At 39.3% G+C, this 22,923-nt stretch overlaps 1 protein-coding gene across 2 annotated transcripts; it reads right to left on the bottom strand.

Moving 5' to 3' along the window:
- Positions 1-273: 273 nt before the first annotated feature.
- Positions 274-22,574, bottom strand: ophn1 (oligophrenin 1). 2 transcript variants are annotated; one of them, XM_068600781.1, is made up of 24 exons: positions 21,912-22,574; positions 20,622-20,717; positions 20,133-20,194; positions 18,893-18,964; positions 17,566-17,667; positions 17,350-17,460; positions 17,117-17,221; positions 16,891-17,020; positions 16,677-16,777; positions 16,364-16,455; positions 15,175-15,253; positions 12,288-12,321; positions 12,076-12,138; positions 11,407-11,481; positions 10,749-10,833; positions 10,127-10,185; positions 9,158-9,263; positions 8,897-9,056; positions 8,007-8,154; positions 6,976-7,284; positions 5,492-5,636; positions 4,560-4,610; positions 875-923; positions 274-763 (listed from the first exon to the last, which is right to left on the bottom strand). In XM_068600781.1, exons 1-23 carry the CDS (start codon positions 22,063-22,065, stop codon positions 899-901), a joined length of 2,364 nt encoding a protein of 787 aa, XP_068456882.1. In that variant the 5' UTR covers positions 22,066-22,574; the 3' UTR covers positions 274-763; positions 875-898. The 2 variants fall into 2 exon arrangements, with proteins under 2 accessions (XP_068456882.1, XP_068456880.1); XM_068600779.1 differs by having other exon boundaries at positions 5,492-5,639; positions 21,912-22,573.
- Between the last annotated feature and the right edge of the window lie 349 nt (positions 22,575-22,923).

The raw sequence follows: 22,923 nt of genomic DNA, 5'->3' as shown, positions 1-22,923 counted from the left end.
AGTGATCGGCACCATGGTCAGAAGTGAGGCAATCTAGTTTTTAATAATTAATGATCAAACTAACATTAGCATTGTATTCATCATGAAAATTCTACACTGACTGGATTACAAGCTGACACCCGGGTAGCGAAATACTTTGTTGTAATGCCTCTTCAAAAGTGACTTGTGGTTGAATGACATGTTTTGTCAAATTACATTTTGACCTAAATATTAGTTTATAAAACTGACCAACTAAAAAAGCTTCAACAGAAATAATTATTCCATCGACATAACTAGCTTTATGAATTTACTTCATTTAGCTCGTTGACAGACCGTCACATGGTTCATTATAAAATCTAGAAGTTAAAACTAATATTTCATATTTTCAAATTAATAATGATTAACCCTATTTTGATCAATTAATCTTCTTTGGGAGATTTATTTTACAATGCAAAGTGTTAAAAAATGTAGACGAGACGTCTAAGTAAGCTGTTATGGCAGTTTGATGCCTCTAATAAAATGGGCCATTCAAACTTAACACTGTAAAATGACAAAATATTGTAATATTGTTGACAAAATTGTCAACTGGCATGAAACAAAGGGGGAAATAGTACCGTCAACAGTCCATTTGCTAATGTGTTGCCTCACAACATCCCTTTTTCCCTTTGAAAATATCGAATCAAATCTATCCATTATGATCAATGACACTCCCTGCAGCTTCATCAGCACCCACCAGCACATGTTGAGGTCACAGGATCTTCTCCGAGTTTTCTTGACTTTAATTCTGAGAAAACAAGTATAAAAAAAATAAAACTGAGAAATCAATTCATTAAACAGGTAGACTCACAATTCAGTATTTTAATGCTGTTAAATCTGTCACAAAAGTAAATCTCACCTTTTTTTTCACATTCGTCACTGCTTATGATGGCGGAGAGTCCGGTGGGCTAAATTAGAAAAAGGAAAAAAAAAAGACAAACACATTCTTGATTCTGAAGAAAGACGGTTGCCATTTTCACTCAACACCCAAACACATAAATAAGAAGCTCGTGAACTCCTGATGTTGTTCAGTTTAATTGGCAACGTAATCTAAAGCGTAAAGTAGGGAGAAGCACGTTTCTCCACACAGGTGATGACGAGGAAGATTCTCTGAATAGTTTAAATAAACGCAGAGAAAATACTGAATAAGTTAGTGTAGTGAAACATTCTTTCCAGGATAGTTTTAAGCTTTGGTCTGGTTTCCAAAGTTGTGTGTTTATTTACCAGTATCTCTGGGATTAGAGTTATAATATTGATGTTTTGTTTTTTGGGTGTAATTGTGATATCAGAAGTATGTTCATGACATCCCTATCTCCTGCGAGCCTCCGAGCCACCTAGTGGAAATAAGCCACTTTATTGCAAATTAATTTGAGCACTGTATGCACATTTGGGTTGGCTACTGTATTTTTAATTGATCAAATATAATCAATGTATAAATATATTGATTGTATTTGAGTGTCCGTCTCACTAACTGCCTCACCAAAGGGAAAAAGAAATGTTGAGATTACATGATAGTTTTATTCATTGATTTCTTCATATTTTTAAAATTGTTATTTTTAGGAACTTAAGTTTGTTTAAATGTTTATCAATCATAATGTCTCAGGATTCGGCCCCCAGTAGTCACACTCGTACTCTTTTTACCACGTGCGCCTAAGAAACACCTTTATAAAAGCAGGAAGTGAAAGAGCATATCTGTGCCATTGTTCTTGTGATCTCTCAGAAATGCATGAAATGGCCATGACCTCTTGACCTCTTGACTGACTATTGATCAAATTTTAAATAAATTATGCTTGTTGGAAAAATGTAGGTTGCGTTTGTCAAAATTTGGCGGATTTATTATATATCTTGGAAAAACAATATTATCAAACAAGCTGTCATTTTATGGTCAAAAACAACACTTTGTGTCCACTTATTATTGACTCATTTAGCTCTCGATAGGCTCGCGATGCGCATGGATATTTCTGACTTTAAAAGATGTTCATCATTATTTAATGAAGAAAGAAAAACTGTGGTTGCCAATGACAACACACCACATGACCTGCGGGATCTTACCCATCGGCAGAGGCAAAACCTTACAGGGACTTTTCAGGTGCTACAAAAAGGACTGACTATGTGACATGGCTGTCGCACTGGCAAGCTATTAAGTAATAAACAGGGAAATATATGTGTGTTTTAAAAAGGCTCATGGATAAAGATGAGAACAGAAACTCGGCCAGTCATGGAAATCATGTTAAACTGTCTGCATGTGTTGGTAGAAAAAGACGACAAGTTAGCAAAACGAATAAGCTCCTCAACTTTGTTCACGATCAAAGCGGACTCAGAATGATTTGATTCAAGCCGCCGTGGAGTTTATCACAAGTCATATGAAACTTGACCTATGAGCAGCATCCTATGGGAGCATGGATTTCACAAACAGCTGTTTTCTCTTCAAACCAAGACTGTGGACATCGGCCCATGTGCTGTAGATGTCCTGTGTACTTTAACAATCAGCATGTGCGGTTTGGGGTTTTTATCTGGTCGTTTAAGAGAAAAGTAACAAACTAAAACTAACCAGGAGACCCGCTGCCTCACATCTGTGAGAGGAGAATAAAATTGTATAATTTTATTCTCCACATCTCCGTACAAAGGGAAGACAGGTTTGAGATGTCAGTAAAACAAATTCTAGAAATTCATTATTTGATTTAATGAGATTAAAGTCTAATTTGATTTGATTATACTGGTCACAATAAAGCCACGGAATAACTCCTGTACAGCTGCTAAATACTTTTGACTGCAATAGTGTGCACGAGACGGTATCCACGGCCACAAAACCTTTGAAGCACATGAAGACCAACAGCTGTGACAAACCAGAACCGGCTTTCTTCTTTGGCTCATGTTGCCACTGCAAAGGAAAGACTTATGGAACTGAGGAAGAACCCTAATGAGAAGGACTTTCACATCAAAGTCAGGAACATCTTTGTCCAGACGGAGAGGCGCACAGACTCTCTTCAAACAAAGTAAGTGCCTCTTTTAAAAAAAACAGAATAAATCAAATCTATACATGTATGTATGAATGTATGAATACATACATACACACACACACATATACATATATATATATATATATTAATTAATTACACTAATTATTAATATTAGCTTAGAGACTGGCATGTAATAGTACACATTTCCCAATCTCTTTCTCACACACAACCAACAAAGTATTGTTGTTGCTTTAGCTCAGTCCAAAAGTCAAACATTACTAGAAGATCACTAAATGATAAACATTTCCAAAGTTCTATTATTTTTTTACCAAAATAAGTATTCTTATATTTGTTGTCATTTAGATTTTCCAACAACATGTAATATGTTCAAAAACAGTTTGTTCTCAAGGTGGCAGTGTAGAAGCAAAATTACATCACCATAAATTACATTTATATAACCACAATAACATAAAATCATACCTTGCCCTTTTGTTTAGGGTGATGACATCAAGACAGACAATTGGACGCTTCAGTCAAAAAACCCAATGGGAAAAAATATTTGTTTATCGGCCAATATATAAATAATTTACTTACACATTATTATTAGTTTAGTTTGAGAGCCCTTTTATTGACTTTGTGTGTGTTGGCACAGGTTTCTCTTTGTTTCTTTGTTCTGGTGCGCCGTCGCGAGATGATTTTACTTCTTTTTGGAGGAATGATTAGCTGTGATCTTACAGGTGCGCTGACAAACAAGATTCCGCTGTTTTTTCCCCATTATTTACCCAAGTGTGCATTTTTATGCATTTGGATGAGTGTTAAAGTGGCTATCTACGTGCGCGCTGACACAGAGATCTCCATCTTTTTCTTGATCCTGGTGCTTTGTCACCAGACGCTCATTGCGTGTGGACATGCCACATTGTTAGGTCAATGCGTACCCAGACAAAGAGTTCCCTGCATGTCACTGCTTTCTTGCTTTAGATTCACTGACTGCACATTTTAAGGCTCATATGTGTGACAACAGCAACACTTGCAGGTTTAACGCATCTCAGGTCGTGTGTGATGAGTCTAATGAAGTGGAACGATAAAGTAATTGATTTATCTTGTTTATCTATGAACCACCTGTAATAATCTTTAGCGGCTAACAACAAATTGTTAGATCTAAATATATCTACACAATATTCATACTTTACAGCTAATCACTATGATTCACCGTCTGTGCTTCTTCATTTCAAAGGCCAAACTTTATATGTCTGTAGGTGACACCGAGAGATTACAATGTAGAAAAAGATAAACTCTCTTTGATCAAACTTCCACAAACTCTTGCCACTCAGGCATTTTTCATTTGCAGCCTTCATCACTGCCTGTGCAGGGAGGGCAGGAAGGACCTTAAAGCGGACCATCCAAGCAAATCATAAAAGAGAAGATATGTTTCCACTTCCATATTCATGTCATCAGAAGAAAGAGTCTAACGAGAATCTTTTTGTAATGTTTTCTTACGTGTCCTGTAATCTCCAAGGATGTAAAAACATTTGTGTCTGATCAGTGTACTGAACTGAAGAAAAAGACAGAAAATTTTGTACATACCCGCCAACGTGCTTGGAGGCATTCTCAAAAAACTTTGTTTTAGACGCAACACTGCAGAAAAACAAACAAAAACATTGTTATAGACCAACACATGATTCATCTCATTGGTAAGATTCCTCAATAGATTCTTTTGTAAAACAACATAAAATTCACTTTGGATAAAAGCATAAGCTAAATACTTGTTATCTCAGCGCCAGTTCTGACAGATTACTGAGACACTTAATGGAACCGAGCCATTGCTAATATTTTTCTTATTAAAAAAGGCGTTAAAAGATAACAAGCCTTATTAATCCAACAACTTTGTCTTTTCAGGGTAACGAAATTAATAACTTTATCTTATAACTTTGTTTTTTGCTGACACATTGTCGCCTTTTTAATTGATATGGTGAATTTGTAACAAACATTAACATTATAATGTTTTTGGCATATGGAGTGTTTAAGGTTCTACCACCCTGTGAGGTAATATGTTAAATTATATTTTACGTATGTTCATTAGCTAGTTTATTGCAACTAACTTATTTTGTCAGGTAGTTTAATAGCTGTTACTGCTTACAACTACTGCCTGCCCCGTCTAAAAATGTCGTTGACGAAAACGATAAGAATAAACCAAAACACCTAAGTTGTGGACCGTAAAACCAAAACAATGAGCTGAAAGATGCTAAGAGTGCAGGTTAACTGCAGAATCAGTTGATAATTCTATCACGACAAGCGACCCCATACACATAATCTATTGTGAATAAAATAATATTGATTATCGTCATTTTTACTAATCTTTAGGACGACAGAAGATAGCAACATGTGCATTCTTCGACTGAACAGTTTTGATAATCAAAGCTACTAATGCCTTCAGTGTCGCTCATCCAGCACGTCTTAGTTGACCAGTATCTCAAAAAAGGGGGCGACAGCCTTTCGGAAGACAGAAGAGTCCTTACTAGGATGTGGCTGAGCCCTCGCCGCTGGCTGCACTCGGGGTCTTTTGTTGAGCGGTGTACCTGGAGGGGGGCTCAGGAGGCCTGACAGGGGGTCTACAAATGGCATGTTTCTCTGTGGACCTTGTTCTGGTTGGCCCATCAGAATCTCCTGAAATAAATAATACAACCTTCACATAAAACTACATGTTACAATACAATTGTAAATAGCAATATTAAGACTAATGGCTATGATGGGTTGAAAGGGTTCCGAAACCCCTTTTTTTAACTTTCACTATGATATAGATCTTCTATAATACCAAAAGATCTTTGCAATGACATGCTAGAACCAAACCTCTATTTGTTTAAAGATGATTGAAAAGGAAGAAAAACAATAACGGATGACTAAAATCTTCTGAGACGATTTTGTCAGCAACTCAACTATACTAAACTAGACTGCCTCACGGTTGTATGTCTCCTCCAACCAGTCAAGTTTCAGTTTACATCCACTTCTGACCAGCTCCACTTTGTAATGTTATTCTATTAAACATTTGTGTGAAATAGTCATAATTAGCATATGCAGGGCAAAAAAAGACAAATGACCAAAATCTGTTGCCTTGACTTCATCTTTGATGACGCTTGAGTCCAAGTGGATGTTGGTGGCAAATTTAAGGAAATGCATTTACAAGACTGCTTTGAATCAGGGGTGTCAAACTCATTTTAGTGAAGGGGCCACATGCTGCCCAGTTTGATCTCAAGTGGACCGGACCAGTAAAATCACAGCATGATAACGCATAATTAACGACAATGTTCCTCTATGTTTAAATCATTGGTGAAGGTTTTTAGATCCATCCATCCTTGCTGTGAGGCGTCAGTGCTAGCCACTACACCACCGTGTAGCCCAGATATGATTGTGGCGCCACTTTCATGACGTGAGCCATGTTGAAGGATTTCTAACACAATAATATCAGTGCTCACATCAATTACGAATGTGGCTCAATGGTTTGCAAGTCCATTTCATAAGCAGAGGATCAGAGGTTTGAATCCCAGCTCTGCTAATTTTGTTGTTAAAAAAATTTTAAAAAAAGATTTATATTATTTTAATTGAACACCCTGGCGGAGCGCATCCGGCCCGCGGGCCGTATGTTTGACAACCCTGCTTTTGATAGACCTTTGGCCACGTCTATTTCCGGCGCCTCGGCATAAAAACAAACAAATCAAGATAAAAAAGGCACTTTTAAGGACTGGATGTAGCCACATGACAAAAGGGGAAACAAGCTGGCGACCTTATGAAGAGCTGGCTGACGATATTCATCTTGTCTACGACTATTTCCATCTGCTACCATATCTGACCAAAGAATCACAACTTTTGCTTTCTACATTACACTACATCCCTTTGTGTTCACTTTTGTAAAATTCCCATAAAACCTGGAAGGAAGCATTATGTTGTCAGTAAAAGATAAACAAGTATTCATGTTTTTTGCACATGAACACATGGTTCATTATACCTTCTCTGTTGGCTGCTGTGACTTTCGGAGGTTGTCTCCTGCTCTGAAAGGATGGTACTCTGCTCACATAGACTCCAGACTCCCCGTTTGCCGCTGAAGAAGAATCTGGCCTTTGCCTTGTGTCGTCTAACTTGCCAGAGTCAGAGTCTAAGTGTCTTTCCTGACGGCTCGCTGTTCTGGGCATCAATGCCAGTCTTGGAGGAGGTTCTCTTGGAACGAGTGGAGCCAGGCTTACAGGTTTTGTCCGCTGCAGGGGAACCGGGTTAGTTGAGACTTCCCCATCCATGACGGAGCTGTCGGTCTGGCCATCTGTTGCAAAGAAAGAACATAGCCAATAAATAAATGTAAATGTTTTCTTCTGTGCGAGAACAGAATCATGCAAAGCTCAGCAAAAAATGTGCTAAAGGTCACAATACAATACAATGTAATTGTAAAAAAAAAAACACGTAGTAACGCAAGCACAATGTTTCAGAGGTTTAAGAAGAAAAAAAATTATATAATCATACAGGGCTGGTTATTTCGCTTTACAAGAGGTAAGTTAATAATCGTTAAATATTAAACACACTCAAGCTGCATGTGTTCCAAAGCTCTCTGCCACAGTGTACGAGAGCACGGAGACACACCCACTTAACAAGGGGTTCAAACAGGCCAAAAATTACACAATTTATTCAAAGGGCTTTCAAAAAAATGCTATAAAAGAGAGTAAAAAGGTGCCTTAGTTTATTTATTTCCAAATAAAAAAAGCACTAGAGTAATTCCATATCAACAATAAAGCATAAAAAAAGGAATAAATACAGGTAACGAATCAATTATGATTTTACATTCTTTGACAAACAAAAGAACGAACCCATGTTAAGGAATATGTCATACTTTTTTTAATGTATTTTGTTAATGTTAAGAACCGACTGCAGAGATATTATGGCTAAAATCTTTTTGCAATATTTTAATAATCTACTGTACCACAGCACAGATAGGTTGGGTTAATGATAAAGATGATGATGACAATGGAGTCGAGGGAGCCTGATAATTACTCTCTGTGTGCTGGTAGACGTTGTGACTAAGAGCTTGATAAACACGAGGTGGACGCTTGGAGATGGTGATTGGTTGCCGCTTTCTCGGGGTGATCCGCGGAGGAGGGACTGGTGGGGAAGTGCTGTCCTCTGGCATATAACTGAAGATCTTCAATCACAAGAAAACATACAGTCACACTTTGGTTTAGTGGCTATTGTTACAGACTGTAAGTGAATAAATACAAGTATACATGACACATGCGAAGGAGCAGAAAGAAAACGGCGACAATAGAATTGTCTGCTATTTTTCACAAAACAATCTGAACGGAAATACTCGGTATGAATCCCAAATAAGTGATTTCGTGACTTCTCTGGCAAATAAATGCTTCTGCTGCGTAAAATCACATTAAGAAGGATCATATGATTCGGCACTGTCCAAAATAAACTAAATGCATTTATTGTCCAGAATTCCATGAGAAGATCAACATCCTCGACATCTGTACGTATATGAAGCTCCAGACTTAGCATAGCTTAGCATAAGAGTAGAAACAGCTACCGTGGCTCAGACCACTAGTGTTGTTGTATCTTGTTTGTTTAATGGGTGTACAAATCAACACCTAAAAACGTAAATTTAGGATTTTACTGGGGTTGTAATTACTGGACTATTTCTTAGCCCAAAAAATAATTGAACTCCCTGTTGTGGTTTTGGGGATTTTGTTTCCAGCCAACCAAGCTTTTTCCACTCATTCCCAGTCATTATGCTAAGATAAATTAGCCAGCTGCAAGTGGTAGATTAAAATGAACTGAGTGGTATCAATTTTCTCGTCTTAATCTCGGTAAAGCATAGAAGTATTCCCTATAGTTTTTTTTAGGACTATTTTTTTTTTTACTATAATTCTTCTAAAATGTACCTTTTTGAAGTCCTCAATCAGAATCTCAACGACAATATTTTGGAACTTAATATCCAACATGGCCGCCACCGTTTCCTCCTTGGCTCTCAATAGTGTGGGTCCAAAGATAACCGCCATGTTTGAAGGGGTCATTCGATTTTCTTCACTGTGACTGCACACGCTGTTCACAAACATCAAGGACTGTTAGCACTGGGCAGTGACACATAAATCCTGTGGGAGCAGTAAAAACAGACAATAAATACAGTCTATGCTATAACATACTTGACCAAGTGTTTGATAAGCATCTCCACCATCTCCCGATTCTTCTCTGGCAGTTTGTGGGAAAGAGAATGAATCTCACTCAGTCGAAAGTCCAGATTATCTGACTCTGTGACACAAAGACAACACAAAGTATCTATAGACTTAAATCACAAGAGAAGCAATATAAAATACACTGCAATGGCATGAGACTAGTAAAAAACCCAGGCCATATAATCGGGAGCCTCTATTCAAATACCGAACGACATTTCCAGGAAACTGAAGCCACAATCTGTCTTACTGTAACATCCTGACAGAATGAGGCTGATGCTATTAAACTCATTGTCTCCTCTGTTTTACAATGAGATTGTGTGACCGATAGAAAATAAGCAGAGCTTTTATTGCTTCTAGACTGCTGAACCTGCCATTGATTAACCAATGCCTCTCTTGTATCTGCCATGCATGCAATGCTTGTCCGCAATGTAAAGATATGCAAAATACATGGAAAATTGACTAACTACTATAACTTCATATATTACACAGGTCAACAGTCAGATAAATTCAGGAAACTGTAACTTAATTGTAACCTATTGTAAAAAAATAACAATAAATGACAAAATTTAAACTACCAGTATATACAAACAGAATTTTCAATGCGACTTCATTTTATATTTATCCTCCTCTTTGCAAATAGAAAGCATGAAGGCTTTTGGTACTTTAAGTAGAACATGAATAAGCATGCAAAATAAAAAATCATTTTTTCACCATTGTATGCCAACAGGTGAGGACAAGTTTTAGGCAAAGTCACATAATCAAGTTACAAACCGTCCTAATCACTGTTGCATCATCGAGAGGATTAGATTTTGAGTGACACTTCAGTATGAGTTGACATATTTAGGTCTAGATCCACGAAGAGAGTTTAAAGAAATGAATATGAACATGTAAACACAAGTCCCTGATCTTTTTGCTGGATGAAGTCTAAACACATCTTACTTGCAGCACACATGAGGTCTCTGTGTAGACTGTAGGTCATCAGCGGTTCAGACAAGCTCCTGTAGAAACATACACACAATCGTAAACAAGTCCAAGGCTGCAGTGCATTATAACTCACCACGTCAAAACACACAAAAAAACAAAAAGCAGGCCTCACTGTTACACATTTGCACCAAGAAGCGCTTAGAGACTGCAGCCTCTGTCTACGCTGCGTTTGTTATTTTAATAACAACCTATTACTTCAATGTGCATTCGGTTCCAGATCCCTACAAACACCCGACAATCGAGCAAATTCTTGGAAAATGTGTAAATCCTCTAAATATCAGGGATTTGTACCAGTAATAATTCTGCAAGGTTAGAAATGAGATCATTGATCAATTAAAATTAATTGAATAATTTGATTATAAATTTGTATTATTAATATTGTATTATAGTTGTATGTATTTAATGTAGGCCTATCTAACAGATGCATTACAGAAGAGACGTACAGTCAAAATCCGTATCAAAATTCTTGTCAGTCCAAAATAGCTGTAAATCTCGAGCTACACAGTGCTCTTCAGTATTTTTCACATATCAACTTTATGTCTCCTACTCGCATGCATCTCCTCACAAACAAACATACCTTAGATAAAACTTCAGTGCACTTGTGATGGTTTTAACGTCCCAGTCGCTGCTCTGGAGATCCACGTCTCCTGGGTTTGTGGGGTCTATTAAGAACAAAACACAGCAAATGTTCAGTTCCATGTAAACAACACTGACAACCACCTGTGATTACGGCCTTAATTGATACAAGTAAATTACAGGTTGTTGCACGTACCAGCCATAATTTAATAATAAGCAATACGGGTGCAGGAATTCACTACTAGACATACAGCAATTGCAAAAACATGTCGATGATGATGATGATGATGTTTTTTACAGAAGAATATAAGGCACATCACAAAAGGAAAATCATTAGTGTAAATAAGTGTTGATGTTATGTCTAAATTTGAATTTAAATTTGAATCAGAGCTGGGCGATAATTCTTTGTGGGTTTGCCACTACAACCCCCAGCTTTTAATGCATTTGATTTTTATAAAAAATGATATGCAGCCATTTTAAGACAGAGCCACCTGGAGCAGAAGCACCGCGAGTCAGCGACCTGCTGATATTTTCTTGTCATTTGTGCAGATGACCTTCACAAAAGTGGCAGAACCGGCTTTGTTGTACAAAAGAAGACAAGCCCGAGGGAAGAGACACAGTGAATGAACGTACAACATGTTCACAACTTATTTCCTTACCAAAGAAGGCATTTAATAGCTTCTGCACCTGGATGTTGCTGCCAACTGTTCTGTACACTCCTTCTTGTGTGACTCCTGGACAGAGAAGAGGGGGAGGTTAAAAAAACATTTAAAAAAGGGTCCATAGTGTAATCTGGACAAATACAGAGCAGTGGAAACCACATGCTTCTCTTCAGAGGTGCACGAGCCAGAATCAAGCTACAGATGTGCTTTCCTGATTGTGCACGCTTCGTCTAACCAGTTAGTTTGAGACCAAACAATGCGCCATGCGAGTCCAATTGGATGCTTATGGCTTGAGTGCTTCTTCTTATCTTGTGAAATTAATCGCACTTCTGCCGAAACATTTTGAAACTGTAGAATTATAAAAGGTAAGGTTTGAGCTATTGGGCTTCTATGTTTTAGCATGTGTGGAGAGAAGGGCTTTTGTTAAAGAAATAATAGTAAAAACAATCCTTTAAAAAACAAACATGACATGTGTGTCATAAAAATAATTAAACTTCTGTACGATCTGAAATAGAGAATTTAATTCAGACTATTATTGCAATAAAAAACATGACAGCTGCTTGCAGGCTTGGCAATAAATATTGACCACATGACTCAACTACACCCCCTTCTGAGAAAGTAAGTAAACTATCAGAGCAGCTGCAATAAACATCTAAGACCCTTTACCTTTTGTTTCAATGTAGTTGATGCACTTTCGCACAAACTTGAATCCAATTTCGTTCAGTTCCACTGTAGAAGTAAAAAAAGATGAAAGGATTTAACAGCAAAGATAATTATTCCAATTCTTAAAAGCGGGACATCAATGTGTGAGTGTGTCTGGCTACATCTCATCACATCAACATCACAACGTCAGACTGTGAGGGTCACGAATGACTTACTTTCAGCTTGCTTGTGAATTGGGGAATGATAGATCTGAAATGGGAAAAAAAAATGAAATCGAGGAAACATATGGAAAATCTAAGACTCGCTTCCAAACATGATCAATGAACACATCTTCCTTAGAATATACGAGGGAAACTTGATGAGGGCAGGAGGACACAAAGTTGCTTAACTAAAATCAAACTTGGCTGCATATTGTGATGGCTTCCCGTGGTGTTTATGGGACTATTAGCCCAGTTTTCGGGTTTCGGTTTATTTTATGAGTAGATTCAAATTGCATGAAAACAGTAACAATGTAAGCGGAGAGGGGAAAAAAGGATGGGAGGACATAATGTGTGTCTTGTTAACTGATTTAAAAAGGAAAGATTCAGGATTTTTAAAAAAAGAAAAAAAACAAATAAAAATGATTCGGTACTCTTGGGAGTAATTTAGAGAAGCTTTGAAAGTTAGTAACTCACAATGAACACATCCAACTCAAAGTAGTTTTGATATCAAAGCATTGTCTTATTCTTCCCCAAATTGTTTTTAAGTCTGTCACCCGGCCCCACGAATGGCTGTCAGGGGTCAGGGCCAGCTGGAGCGCAGCTGGGGCCGATAGAGTCTTGTCTCCTCAGCAAGGACGAGTGCTTGTTGCCACAGACGGTTGTGTGAAATAAGTGTGTTATTGATTTAGGCCTGAGAAATAAAACAACTACGGCATAACTCTCTGCTTTGTTTTGGGAGAAAATGTATTTTTTTTTACTACTTAAGAATAAGCAATAAGCCATGCTTCAAATCTGACAAATCTGATTTGTACATGCAAAAATAATGGAGCTGCCATCAGAGAAAGGAATTACTGGCAGGGAAAAGTAACCTTCTTTCCAATGTTTGAATGATTGTCTTGAGAAAAGTAAATTGCCAAAATGTCCTCTTGCTGAGGCAAGTTTGCAGAGGAACGTGCAAGCATTTCCTCTTCATCCAACTCTTTGATGCCAAATACTTATTTTTTTAACTTATAGGAGTTCCAATGGAAAGTGCACAACAACCTTTAGGTAATCTGCAAGTTAGATATTGCATAATATTTGCCATATTGACACACAGGTTCATGCATGTCAACGACTTCTTAGTTTGGAAATTAAAAAAAGAAAGAAACTTCTATCTCTCATCAACCCGCCTGGCTTCCAGAGCTCCTGGTTTATTCTGGGCAAAAACCACAAAAATGATTGTCAATGTGCATCTACGAGGGATGCAACTAACCGTTGTTGTTTTTTTATTGTCACTAAAACCTGCAGATATCATTTTTAAATGTTTGGTTAAGTATTTTTCCAGAACCCTAGGGTACATTGTCAAATGTCTTTCTTTCTCTCAACCAACAGTCTAAAAGTGAAAAATAATCAGCTATACAACAAGGAACCGCAGCAAACCCTAGAAAAGCCCTAATGAATATTTGTAATTTTTTTGCGATACAAAATAATTTTAAAATCCATCTATTAGTTGCTAATTACTTTTGTTTCTCCACTAATCACCTTCGCTCTTGTGTCCACTCCAAGTCAATAAGTGTTAAATGGTAGCGGTGACTAACTCAACAGTTAAAGGTGCAAGAAAATCAGCACACTCTTAAAGCAAAGCTCTCGACAATGGGACAGCACAGTATGAGGAAGGTACAGAAGATGCGGTATGTACAGAACAATGTTGAAACACATAGGAATATGCACTACACGCTGCACTATGAGGCTCATCCGAGCAAATATAAAGTGTCCATCAGACTGCATCTCATATATCAGCCACTCAAAAGGCTAAAAAGGGCATTCAGTGTGTAATAAAGTCCGCTGGAGCAGAAAAGATTAGTCTAACAGAACACCAGAGTTGATCCTTGTCCAGAGCAAACCTGGCAGCAGCGCAGTGCATCTCTGCGTGACAATATTTAGGCAGAGCGGGCGGAAAAGCTCTTGTGAAATGTGCATGATATACAGAAGTCATTGAGGAAGTTGCACAAGAAGATAGGGCGCTGAGAAGCGTGCCTTCTGCTATTTTCAGATTCTTAGGCTGTGACGGCCTATTTGTTCTGTCCACAACTCACACGGCATCTACCTTTAAATCTTAACCATCTCATATGAGAAGGACTGCAGAGGGAGCACAAAATAAGCAGGGTTTACAACCAAAAGAGGAATCAACTTTTTGCAACTACGGCTATTTGGTTTGCCACCGTCTCAAAACTGCTGAATGCAGAGACTGTGGGAGTCGGAGCAAACATTTGGCTGCTTTTATAGAGAGGTGTCAATTAACGCCTAAACATAATAATAAGAAAGAAAAGAAAAATCACTGAATGTGTGAAGTCAGCCGATGGTCTAATGGGCTGAACAGGCTTCATACCATCTCACACGTCTGAATTGGAAGCCGTAACGACATCACCCTCGCCTAACAAATGCCACGTGAGCTGATATGTCCCATACGCGATAAATGCAATAGCAAAAAAGCACAATATTGTTTCCGTTAAACAAATATATTATTTAAACGTGCACGGTACTCAACACATTTTTTCAGAAGCTGATATTGTAAATACATAAAACCCTTTTAATTAGGTGCAATCCAGCTTTTGAAGCTGCAAATGACGTTCATCTTGATAACTGAAGTTGCTTCCCTTAAATATGTAAGATGGAAATTTTACTACCTGCCAGTATTTAAGGAGGTTGAATCTAAGACTTGTTAAATAGACTCTGCAATCCAGATTGGAATTGGAAACTGGCGTTGGGAGTTTCCTGTGTCACCACAATAACCAGTGGCCATGTCTCCCCTTAGTAGCAGACTCCATATTGCATTGTACATATTTTTGGCACTCAAGTCGTTTTTGACAAAAATTATGTCTCGGAGAAGAATAATCTAAAATGAGAGGAGAAATTAACTCACAGGCTCTTTTCCATCCATGGCCTCCATCCACAACTTCCTGTCTCCCTCCGAAAGAGCTTGGAAAGTGACGGGTGTGTTTCTATGGAAACAGTAACGAATGCCATTTAAAGAGGCAAAGGTTGCAATTTAATCATCCAGTCACACAGCTACATTTTCCAACCACGATTGAACATTTTGTTTTTAGAGCTCTTAGACATTTTTCAATTAAAACAAAGTGGACAAAATAACAAGAACAGAACAAGAAGAAGTACCGATGTGTTAACAATGGAGGTCACAAACGGAGACGAGCGAGCTGGGCGTGAAGACTTGATAAGAATCAACTGTTGCAATCTGTCTCCTGCAGAAGCAACGCGATCCGGTGCCAGATTCGACAGCTTATAGGCGACTGGATCAATTGTTAACAAAGAGGACTGTGCTGCAGGTTTGAAGCTGCCAACTGCACTAATCAGCTCACTATGGCAACCTTAAAAACTCAAACTCTCTCAACCGATAGCTAACTCCTGTCTGGAGGAGCCACATGGCTATGATGGCTATTGCTTTATGCTGGCATCTTGCAAACTCGGATGAAGACAATTTATAAAAGGACTATCTATAGTCGCCCTATGTACACACCCACTGGGAAGGTCAAAGGTCAGGGTCAGAAAGTGGCGCTGGGAGCATTTCAGGGACATCCGGGCTCGACGTAAAACATCTTGAGCCAACAGCATAATCCTCTCCACTAGACAGCACTGCCACCTTCAGTTTATCAAACAGCCTACTCCTCATTGTGTTGTTCTGCTCGCACACTGACACAAATGAGTTGCTCCACAATTGGAGACACTTTTAAGCGCTTTGTGAATCATTCAAGCAGCTTTTAATCCTTTAGACACTCTGTCGACACTCCCAAGTATTTCAACGTATTTCAAGAAGCCTGAATCTGACAGAGCCGCCTATGGCTCAAATGCATGCTGTACCGAACGGCCCGCTTGTATAAATATGAACTTGTTGTGTTCCTTCCCCCTGAAATTACACAGTTTTCCATCTGTTTCCAGCCCGTGCCCGTTGCTTAGGGATTGTTTGGGCTGCGGTCCATTTAGCCCTCACACTCCGTCCTTGTGAGCCACCTGTTCACCTCGCCGCCTCAACCTGTTTATCCCACAAGGCTCCCGTGATGCCTCATCTCCCCGCGCACAGATCTGTTTGCGCTAACCTTTCGTTGGTTTCCATGTCGAAGCAAAAGCGCTTGTCGATGGACTCTGTCTTCCGGCGGATGCAAGATATCAGTGTCAGCACCGTAATGCCCTGGAGAGGGAGGGAGGGGAAGAGTGAGAGAGAGAGAAAGCAAGAGAGCGAAAGAGAGAGAGAGAGAAAGAGAGAGAGAGAGAGAGAGAGAGAGAGGATGATGACAGCAGTCTGAGGATATCAACTCGCTGCAGGTGCTGAAGATGTCAGAGCATGTTGGTCTGTGGCTGTGAGTGGTGGCTTTGTTGGAACAGTCTTTGCATCTTTTTTCAGTGAAGCACCTGTTTAGTTGTCGGCTTTTGTTCACAAGGCACCATGACCAGCTGTCTCCCCTTCGTGTGGTAGGTGCAATAATATTTGACCCACGACACGCCTAAAGCCCCTGTTGAGACAAAAAAGAAACAACGACAACCAAAAAAGGAGAGGGCTTGTCAGACAAAACAAAAAGAGTGCATCCAGGTATTATGCTTCTGTTTAAACATCTGGCACACATACACTTCTCCTGGCAGTACAGATAGCCCTGCATGGGCAGGAAACTGTGCATTTTACAAATGTGGGATGGGTGTTTCATTCGCTTCATCAGCTCCTCCATCTCCTCGCGAGTGCTCTCGTAGTGGTTTCTTGTCTGCAGGCAAAACCGAACAGCACTTTAGAATCTTATTGGCATGTGATTAAGAAGATATTAAATCTCTTTGATGGCATCATTTGCTGCACCACTTACATTCTGCAAGCTGAGCTGAAGTTCTTGCTTGTAAGGCATGAAGTCCTGAGTCATCTCCACTGTCAGGTTGTTGAGCGTTAGAATGCTCTGCAGAAACGCCAGCACCTGTCCAACCAAAGCAGGAATTAGATAACACAGATATCCATCAGCGAGTTCTTCTATTTGATTATATATATTTCCTAAATCTCTTGTGACATGACAGCAAAGAGGAAGAATAGAAGAGCAGCACTCACCGGCTCAACCACGTCAAACTTCTTCCTGTCCTGCACCTGATGGATCTGGTACACATAGTCCACCGACGATTCATAGAAATTCACGCGCTCTTTTTCAAGGAGATCATCCGCCTGTAGCACAAAGTTAAAAAAAAAGAAGAAAAAGGACATTTTGAAGCAGTGACTTCTCACTTTTACATTTTACGGCATAACTGATGAATACATGTCATACGCCACCTCTTGAAGATGACTCTCTTTCTTCTTTGCAGAAAGATTCAGGTGTTTGTCGACCTGCGAGTGATATTTCTCACTCTCCTTCTCAAACTTCTTTTTCTTTTCCTGCAGGACAAATGTGTAATTGTGAAAATTAAAGTTTGAATACAATTTTAAAGATGATCCGGCAAAGCTTGACTGGAAGACAAATAGTGTTTAGAAATGTTCATCTCTCATTCAAATTATGAACAGCTATCAAAAACTACAACTAGCAAGATATTTAATTTGAGCTTATTTTGAAAGCCGACATTTCAAGCTAATATTCCAATTTTTGATGGAGATTCTTTAAATTTATATCTTGTAAGTTGTGCGTGAATTTTTTAAAAAGCCCCTCGGTGGTGGGCAGACTATGGGAAACTGTTTCGAAACATTTTGGGCATTTCTGTCCTGCAATTTCTTTTGATAAAGATGCTGATACCAACACATTTGTAGAAGGTTATTATAGGTAACTTATTTCCCAGGGGCTACCTCTGTCATTGCCAGGACATTTTATTTTGTCGACTTTCACTGTTTGGAGAACATTGTCTGCTCATATGCACTTTCTCCTTCTAAAGGACCGTGTTTTCTTATTGAGAAAACACTGATTTATTATCCAGTACATTATTAGTATTGTTGTAAGAGTTCATTTTAGTAGTAATATTATGATGTATAAGCTGCAGTAGTTACTGAAACAATCAAAATATGTCATTAGATAGGATTCAATTAGATTGTTTTAATATGCATTTGTTTTCTAAGTCATGTGGTGCCTGTATATTTCAATCCTGCGTGTGTTTAAACAGCACAGCAGCAAGAAAGCAGCTGGTTAATAAATACAGTGAGAGGGGGAAATAACACTCTTCTGATCACCAGAGCATAACGAGAAGAAAAAACAACTCAAATGTCATTTGGAATAATCAGGGTTATATCCCACTGAGATTCCTGATGACTTTAAAAGCAGAATAAATTGATGGTAGAGTAGCACACAGGGGGTCACCTGAGAAAAACAAAAGCTGTTCTCAACTACAAAACTGCTTTAAAAAAAAAAGGCCTTTACACATTGAGGAGGAGGAAGAGACGTGAATGTTAGGGTTGCTAACACATTAATGTTTCACACATACACTCAAAAATAGATTTGGGGAAGTAGCTCATAACAGGCTGTCTCATCTGTTAGCACCTCAGGAAAGCATTATATATTTTATAATTATATATATACATATATTATGCATAATGTTGTATAAGCAGATATCAGTTCTTAAGGTGTCTTGGTGATATTAGTCACATTTCACTTGCGTAGCAGATTATTTACACTTACTTTTGTAACTCCTATTTGCTCCTTTCTGAACTTCTCTAACGGCTTGATGAGCAGATCGGAGGCGTTCTGGACCTGGGCGGGCAAACATGGAGCAGCCATTACAATTTTACATGCACAAACACTTGCGCACACATAATGTATTGCTTTATGTAGCACACACTCTTTCACACAGTATCAGAATCAGAACCATTTATTGCCATGAATGTTTTCCCAAACAAGGAATTTGTCCTGGCAGGAAGTGCATAACATAACATTTAACATTTACCAATAAAAATGTAACAATAAACAGAGTGCAATAACGGGGGATGACTATTTATAATCAAATCTGCAGAAGAATATAAACTTAAAGTTAAAATAAAGTGCACAGTCATCAGATAGCAGTACTTTAAGGTGGGGTGTAAGTGTACTGTAAATGTAAGTGCAATGTGAAAGTGACAAGTGTATTTAAATATGAGATATGAAGGGATATGCGGGGAGTGACCAGTAAGAAATAATCTAGTATGTTTGTACACATGATACACTGGGGGGGACTAACCTGTTGAAAGAGTTTAAATGTAAAGTTTGAGTGTGACAACTTCATAATAATGCCGCTCTCCTCCACACCACTGCCAGCACAGTTTACTGGATGACTTCCAGTTTTTAAATGATACCTGTTTCCAGTAAACCCAGTCTAACTGGAACTTCTACACCTGACGACATGACTTATATGATCGTGTACGAGGATGAATCAAACCAGGTTAGTTTGAGTTGATCTGGCTGCGTAAATAAGAGAGGATGTGGGACAACTTGGGCGCAACTATATAAAGTTGTTAAAACAAAGCAAATAGCTTAAAAAACAACACAGGCTCCATAACATATTCAGTAGTTACATAGTAATAAATGTGTGAAATAACGGCATCAGACACATTTACAAAAAGGGAACGAGAAACCCGAGAGGGAAACTGATCGCAAAATAATTACCAGAATTCCTCTCAACAAGTATTCACAAGGTCACAGCATCTAGGTTTGTGCCCGTGTCTCATTATGGCACATTTCAATGAACAAAGACAGATGGTATAACTATTATGCAAAAAAAGGTGTTGATTTTGCTTCATAACACAGAGGAAATTAGTTATCTGTAACCGAATGTGCGAAAAGTTTCCTTCTAATCTGTAGTGCAGGACAAGTTGGTGTGGGTTCTAATTTCTAATGAGGGTTTAAATGGGATGCAGAGTCGGTGTGGAGGAAGTTGATAACGCACCAGCATCATCCTGTCGTGCTCTACTTCCTGCAGAAGTCCGGCGAACTCCTGGAATGACTGAGCTGGGAAGGAAAACACAAACATGATGACCGGAATGAAGACATTGCTCATTCCTATCTTAAGTGTCTGACAGGAAAGATAAAAATAAAAAAACACACACACTTGCTCCTGTGTTAATAAATGTGCATTAGAATAAACTTTATGGTGATTTAACCAGCTATTTTGTTAGACGATTGTCATCAAGCTTTGACGCTAAAGTTAAAACTAATTGTGATTCCTCACGTTCAAGTTGTGAGGAATTATCAAGTGGCTGACAACAACGTTCCTCTCCCCTAAGGTCAAGATGGGGATGTCTATTTGATCCTTCTGATGTCAATGTGTATTTATGGTATTAGTACACAGAAAAACCTCCTGGAATATGGTATGACATCTGCAAGTTGTCTAAGAGTCAGTGCATCAGTCAGTAAACACAAAGTAGCATCATCTTACTGATATTAATTTCATCATCTGTCAGGGAGTCACCAATGACGTCAAACTGGAACATGCTGAGAGTCTGGGAGAACTTCTGTACTGCCAAGGAGTAGCCTGAGGAAAAAATAACAATTTACTCCTTTTGAAACATCTGAATGGAGTTACAAATGCCTCTACCACAATTACGTTAAACAACAATATATCTTCAAATGTCTTGATCCTCTGAATACTGTCAAAAAATGGAAATGCAGTCCAGTATTTATTGCAACTGTGTTTTCCTCTTTTTTTTCCTCAGAAATATATCCTTGGCAGGTTTAATCACATCGGCAGCAGCAATATTTCATCCTTGCTTTGTCTGGGTTTTATTATCAAATCAAAAACAGTCAGATCAATACTGAAAGGCTTCTTGTCTGAGGTTGGCTACCAGACCAACACTTTTCAACTTTCCATCATTTCACACGTTTTTGTTTTATCAACAAATGTCTGTTTTGTTTATTTTGTGTATTTGGAATTGTCTCAAAGGCTTTTATTGTTGACAGTACGCAGAACACACACAGCCCATTTAACAGCACCGACAGCTGGAGATCAGTGTTTAAAACATAAATAAAAATGTGTTACAGGACATGAGCGGTGAGTCCAGATGTGAGGACTTGAGATGAATACGTGACTTTTAACGAATATCTCTTGCAGTTGCCCACAGACACCTCGTGAAGTCTGGCTCTTCTGAGGACTGAATACACAGCAAGACCCTCACTCACCGCGCTGCACCTGCAATGACACGTTGTGTGCGTGTGTGTGAGGTGAAAAGCAGCTCACTGGGGATTTGGACTTGGCGAGCCAAATAACAACAAAAACAGAGCTCGCGTTCATGGGTGCCACACTGACCCCAATGAACCCATCTGCTGCGTGCTGTCACTGGCTGCGGTCCATACCCTCCGTGGGACTGGTCCCACTGCACAACCAGCAGCAGGGAGACGACAGGTGACGTCACAGAGGCGGAATTGGCAACGCAAGAAGGCAGCTGTTGTGTTCTGTTTTGGGGGAAAGGATCTGAGGCGCTCGTCCTGCACATCTACACCAGACCCCGTGGGCTTTCAGAGCCGGCTGCTTGGTCCTCTCCCAGGGGTGCACTAGCACCTCCCTGAATCAGCCTCTCCCACCCACATTGATCCCGCCGGGGCCCTTGAAAAGGCCCCATTGATGCTGACCCCAAGCCTCATGATGCCCCTATGTATGCACATGCAATACATACACCACATTGTTTTATTGATTAAAAAAACGAGAGCAATCGCGTTTAATGAGTCTTACCTCTGATTGCAGTGATCACACTGTTGCCGTCTTTTATCAACTCTTTGAGGAATTTGCTCGTCCTCTCCAGCTCCAGTTCATAACACTTGAGAGTCTCCCTGAAGTCCGGGCTGTCCTGATAGCAGGCACTGAACTCCAGAGGAGGATGCCCCATCTTCTGGGCAGTGTAATAATCCAGACAATATAGAAAGAAACCCCGGGTTCTGTTCTCGTGAGCCTCACAGCCGCCGCTCGTCTACCGCGCGCTGGTCATTGCTCATCTGGCCACGGGGTCCGTGGAGTCCTGCGTCAGGTATGAAGTGCACGAAACCGTGAGGAGGCACGGTTGTATTTACTTCCTTTTTACCCTCCTCTAGGGAAACTGGAGCTGGTGAAACTGTAATTTAGTTGTATCCTGGTCCGCTTCGCCACTTTTTCCTTGCTGCGGTGTCGCGATTAGAAGAGCGGCTAGAATCCATTGGGACGCGTCCGTTTCCGAAATATCTCACACTGTCAACAAGACCTTTTCCATCCTTTACCTCGGTTTGAAGTCAAATTTGATTTGTTAAGCTAGCAGCGCGCTATTAAGTCACTAAATACGCATTAGTAAATGCATATCCTCAAACTGAGCTGTCATACATATCTCTTAAACCCCACAGCTTTACAAAGAGGGGCAACATAAAGCGGAATGGGACGTAACCAACTGGCTTCGGACTCGCTGAAAACTTCCCCTTTTCCACACCCAGGAGGTTCTTAAAGGGGCTGCTGCACAGTTGCTGTACTCGTGTTCACGATGCTGCGTTCAGGTGCTGTCGGGGATAAACGGCTATAGCAAAGTTAGACAAAATACTAGTCCAGTAATTACACATAATGTATTCCATATACGTCACCTAAACCCATTGTGTCAAACCCCAACGGGTTAAAAATCAAATAGCTGTGGTCACAGGATGGGATAAAACAATTATTATTTGTAATTTTGCGACATTTTTCTGCATGTAAATTACGAGATGATTTTTCCCTCAGAAAGTTATTG

The sequence above is a fragment of the Clinocottus analis genome, unplaced genomic scaffold, assembly GCF_023055335.1.
Source record: "Clinocottus analis isolate CAN_PGR_092001 unplaced genomic scaffold, fCliAna1.0.p SCAF_5, whole genome shotgun sequence".
Lineage (NCBI taxonomy): Eukaryota > Metazoa > Chordata > Actinopteri > Perciformes > Cottidae > Clinocottus > Clinocottus analis.
Note: the sequence above shows the minus strand (reverse complement) of the source record. Positions and strands in the feature narration are given on the sequence as shown.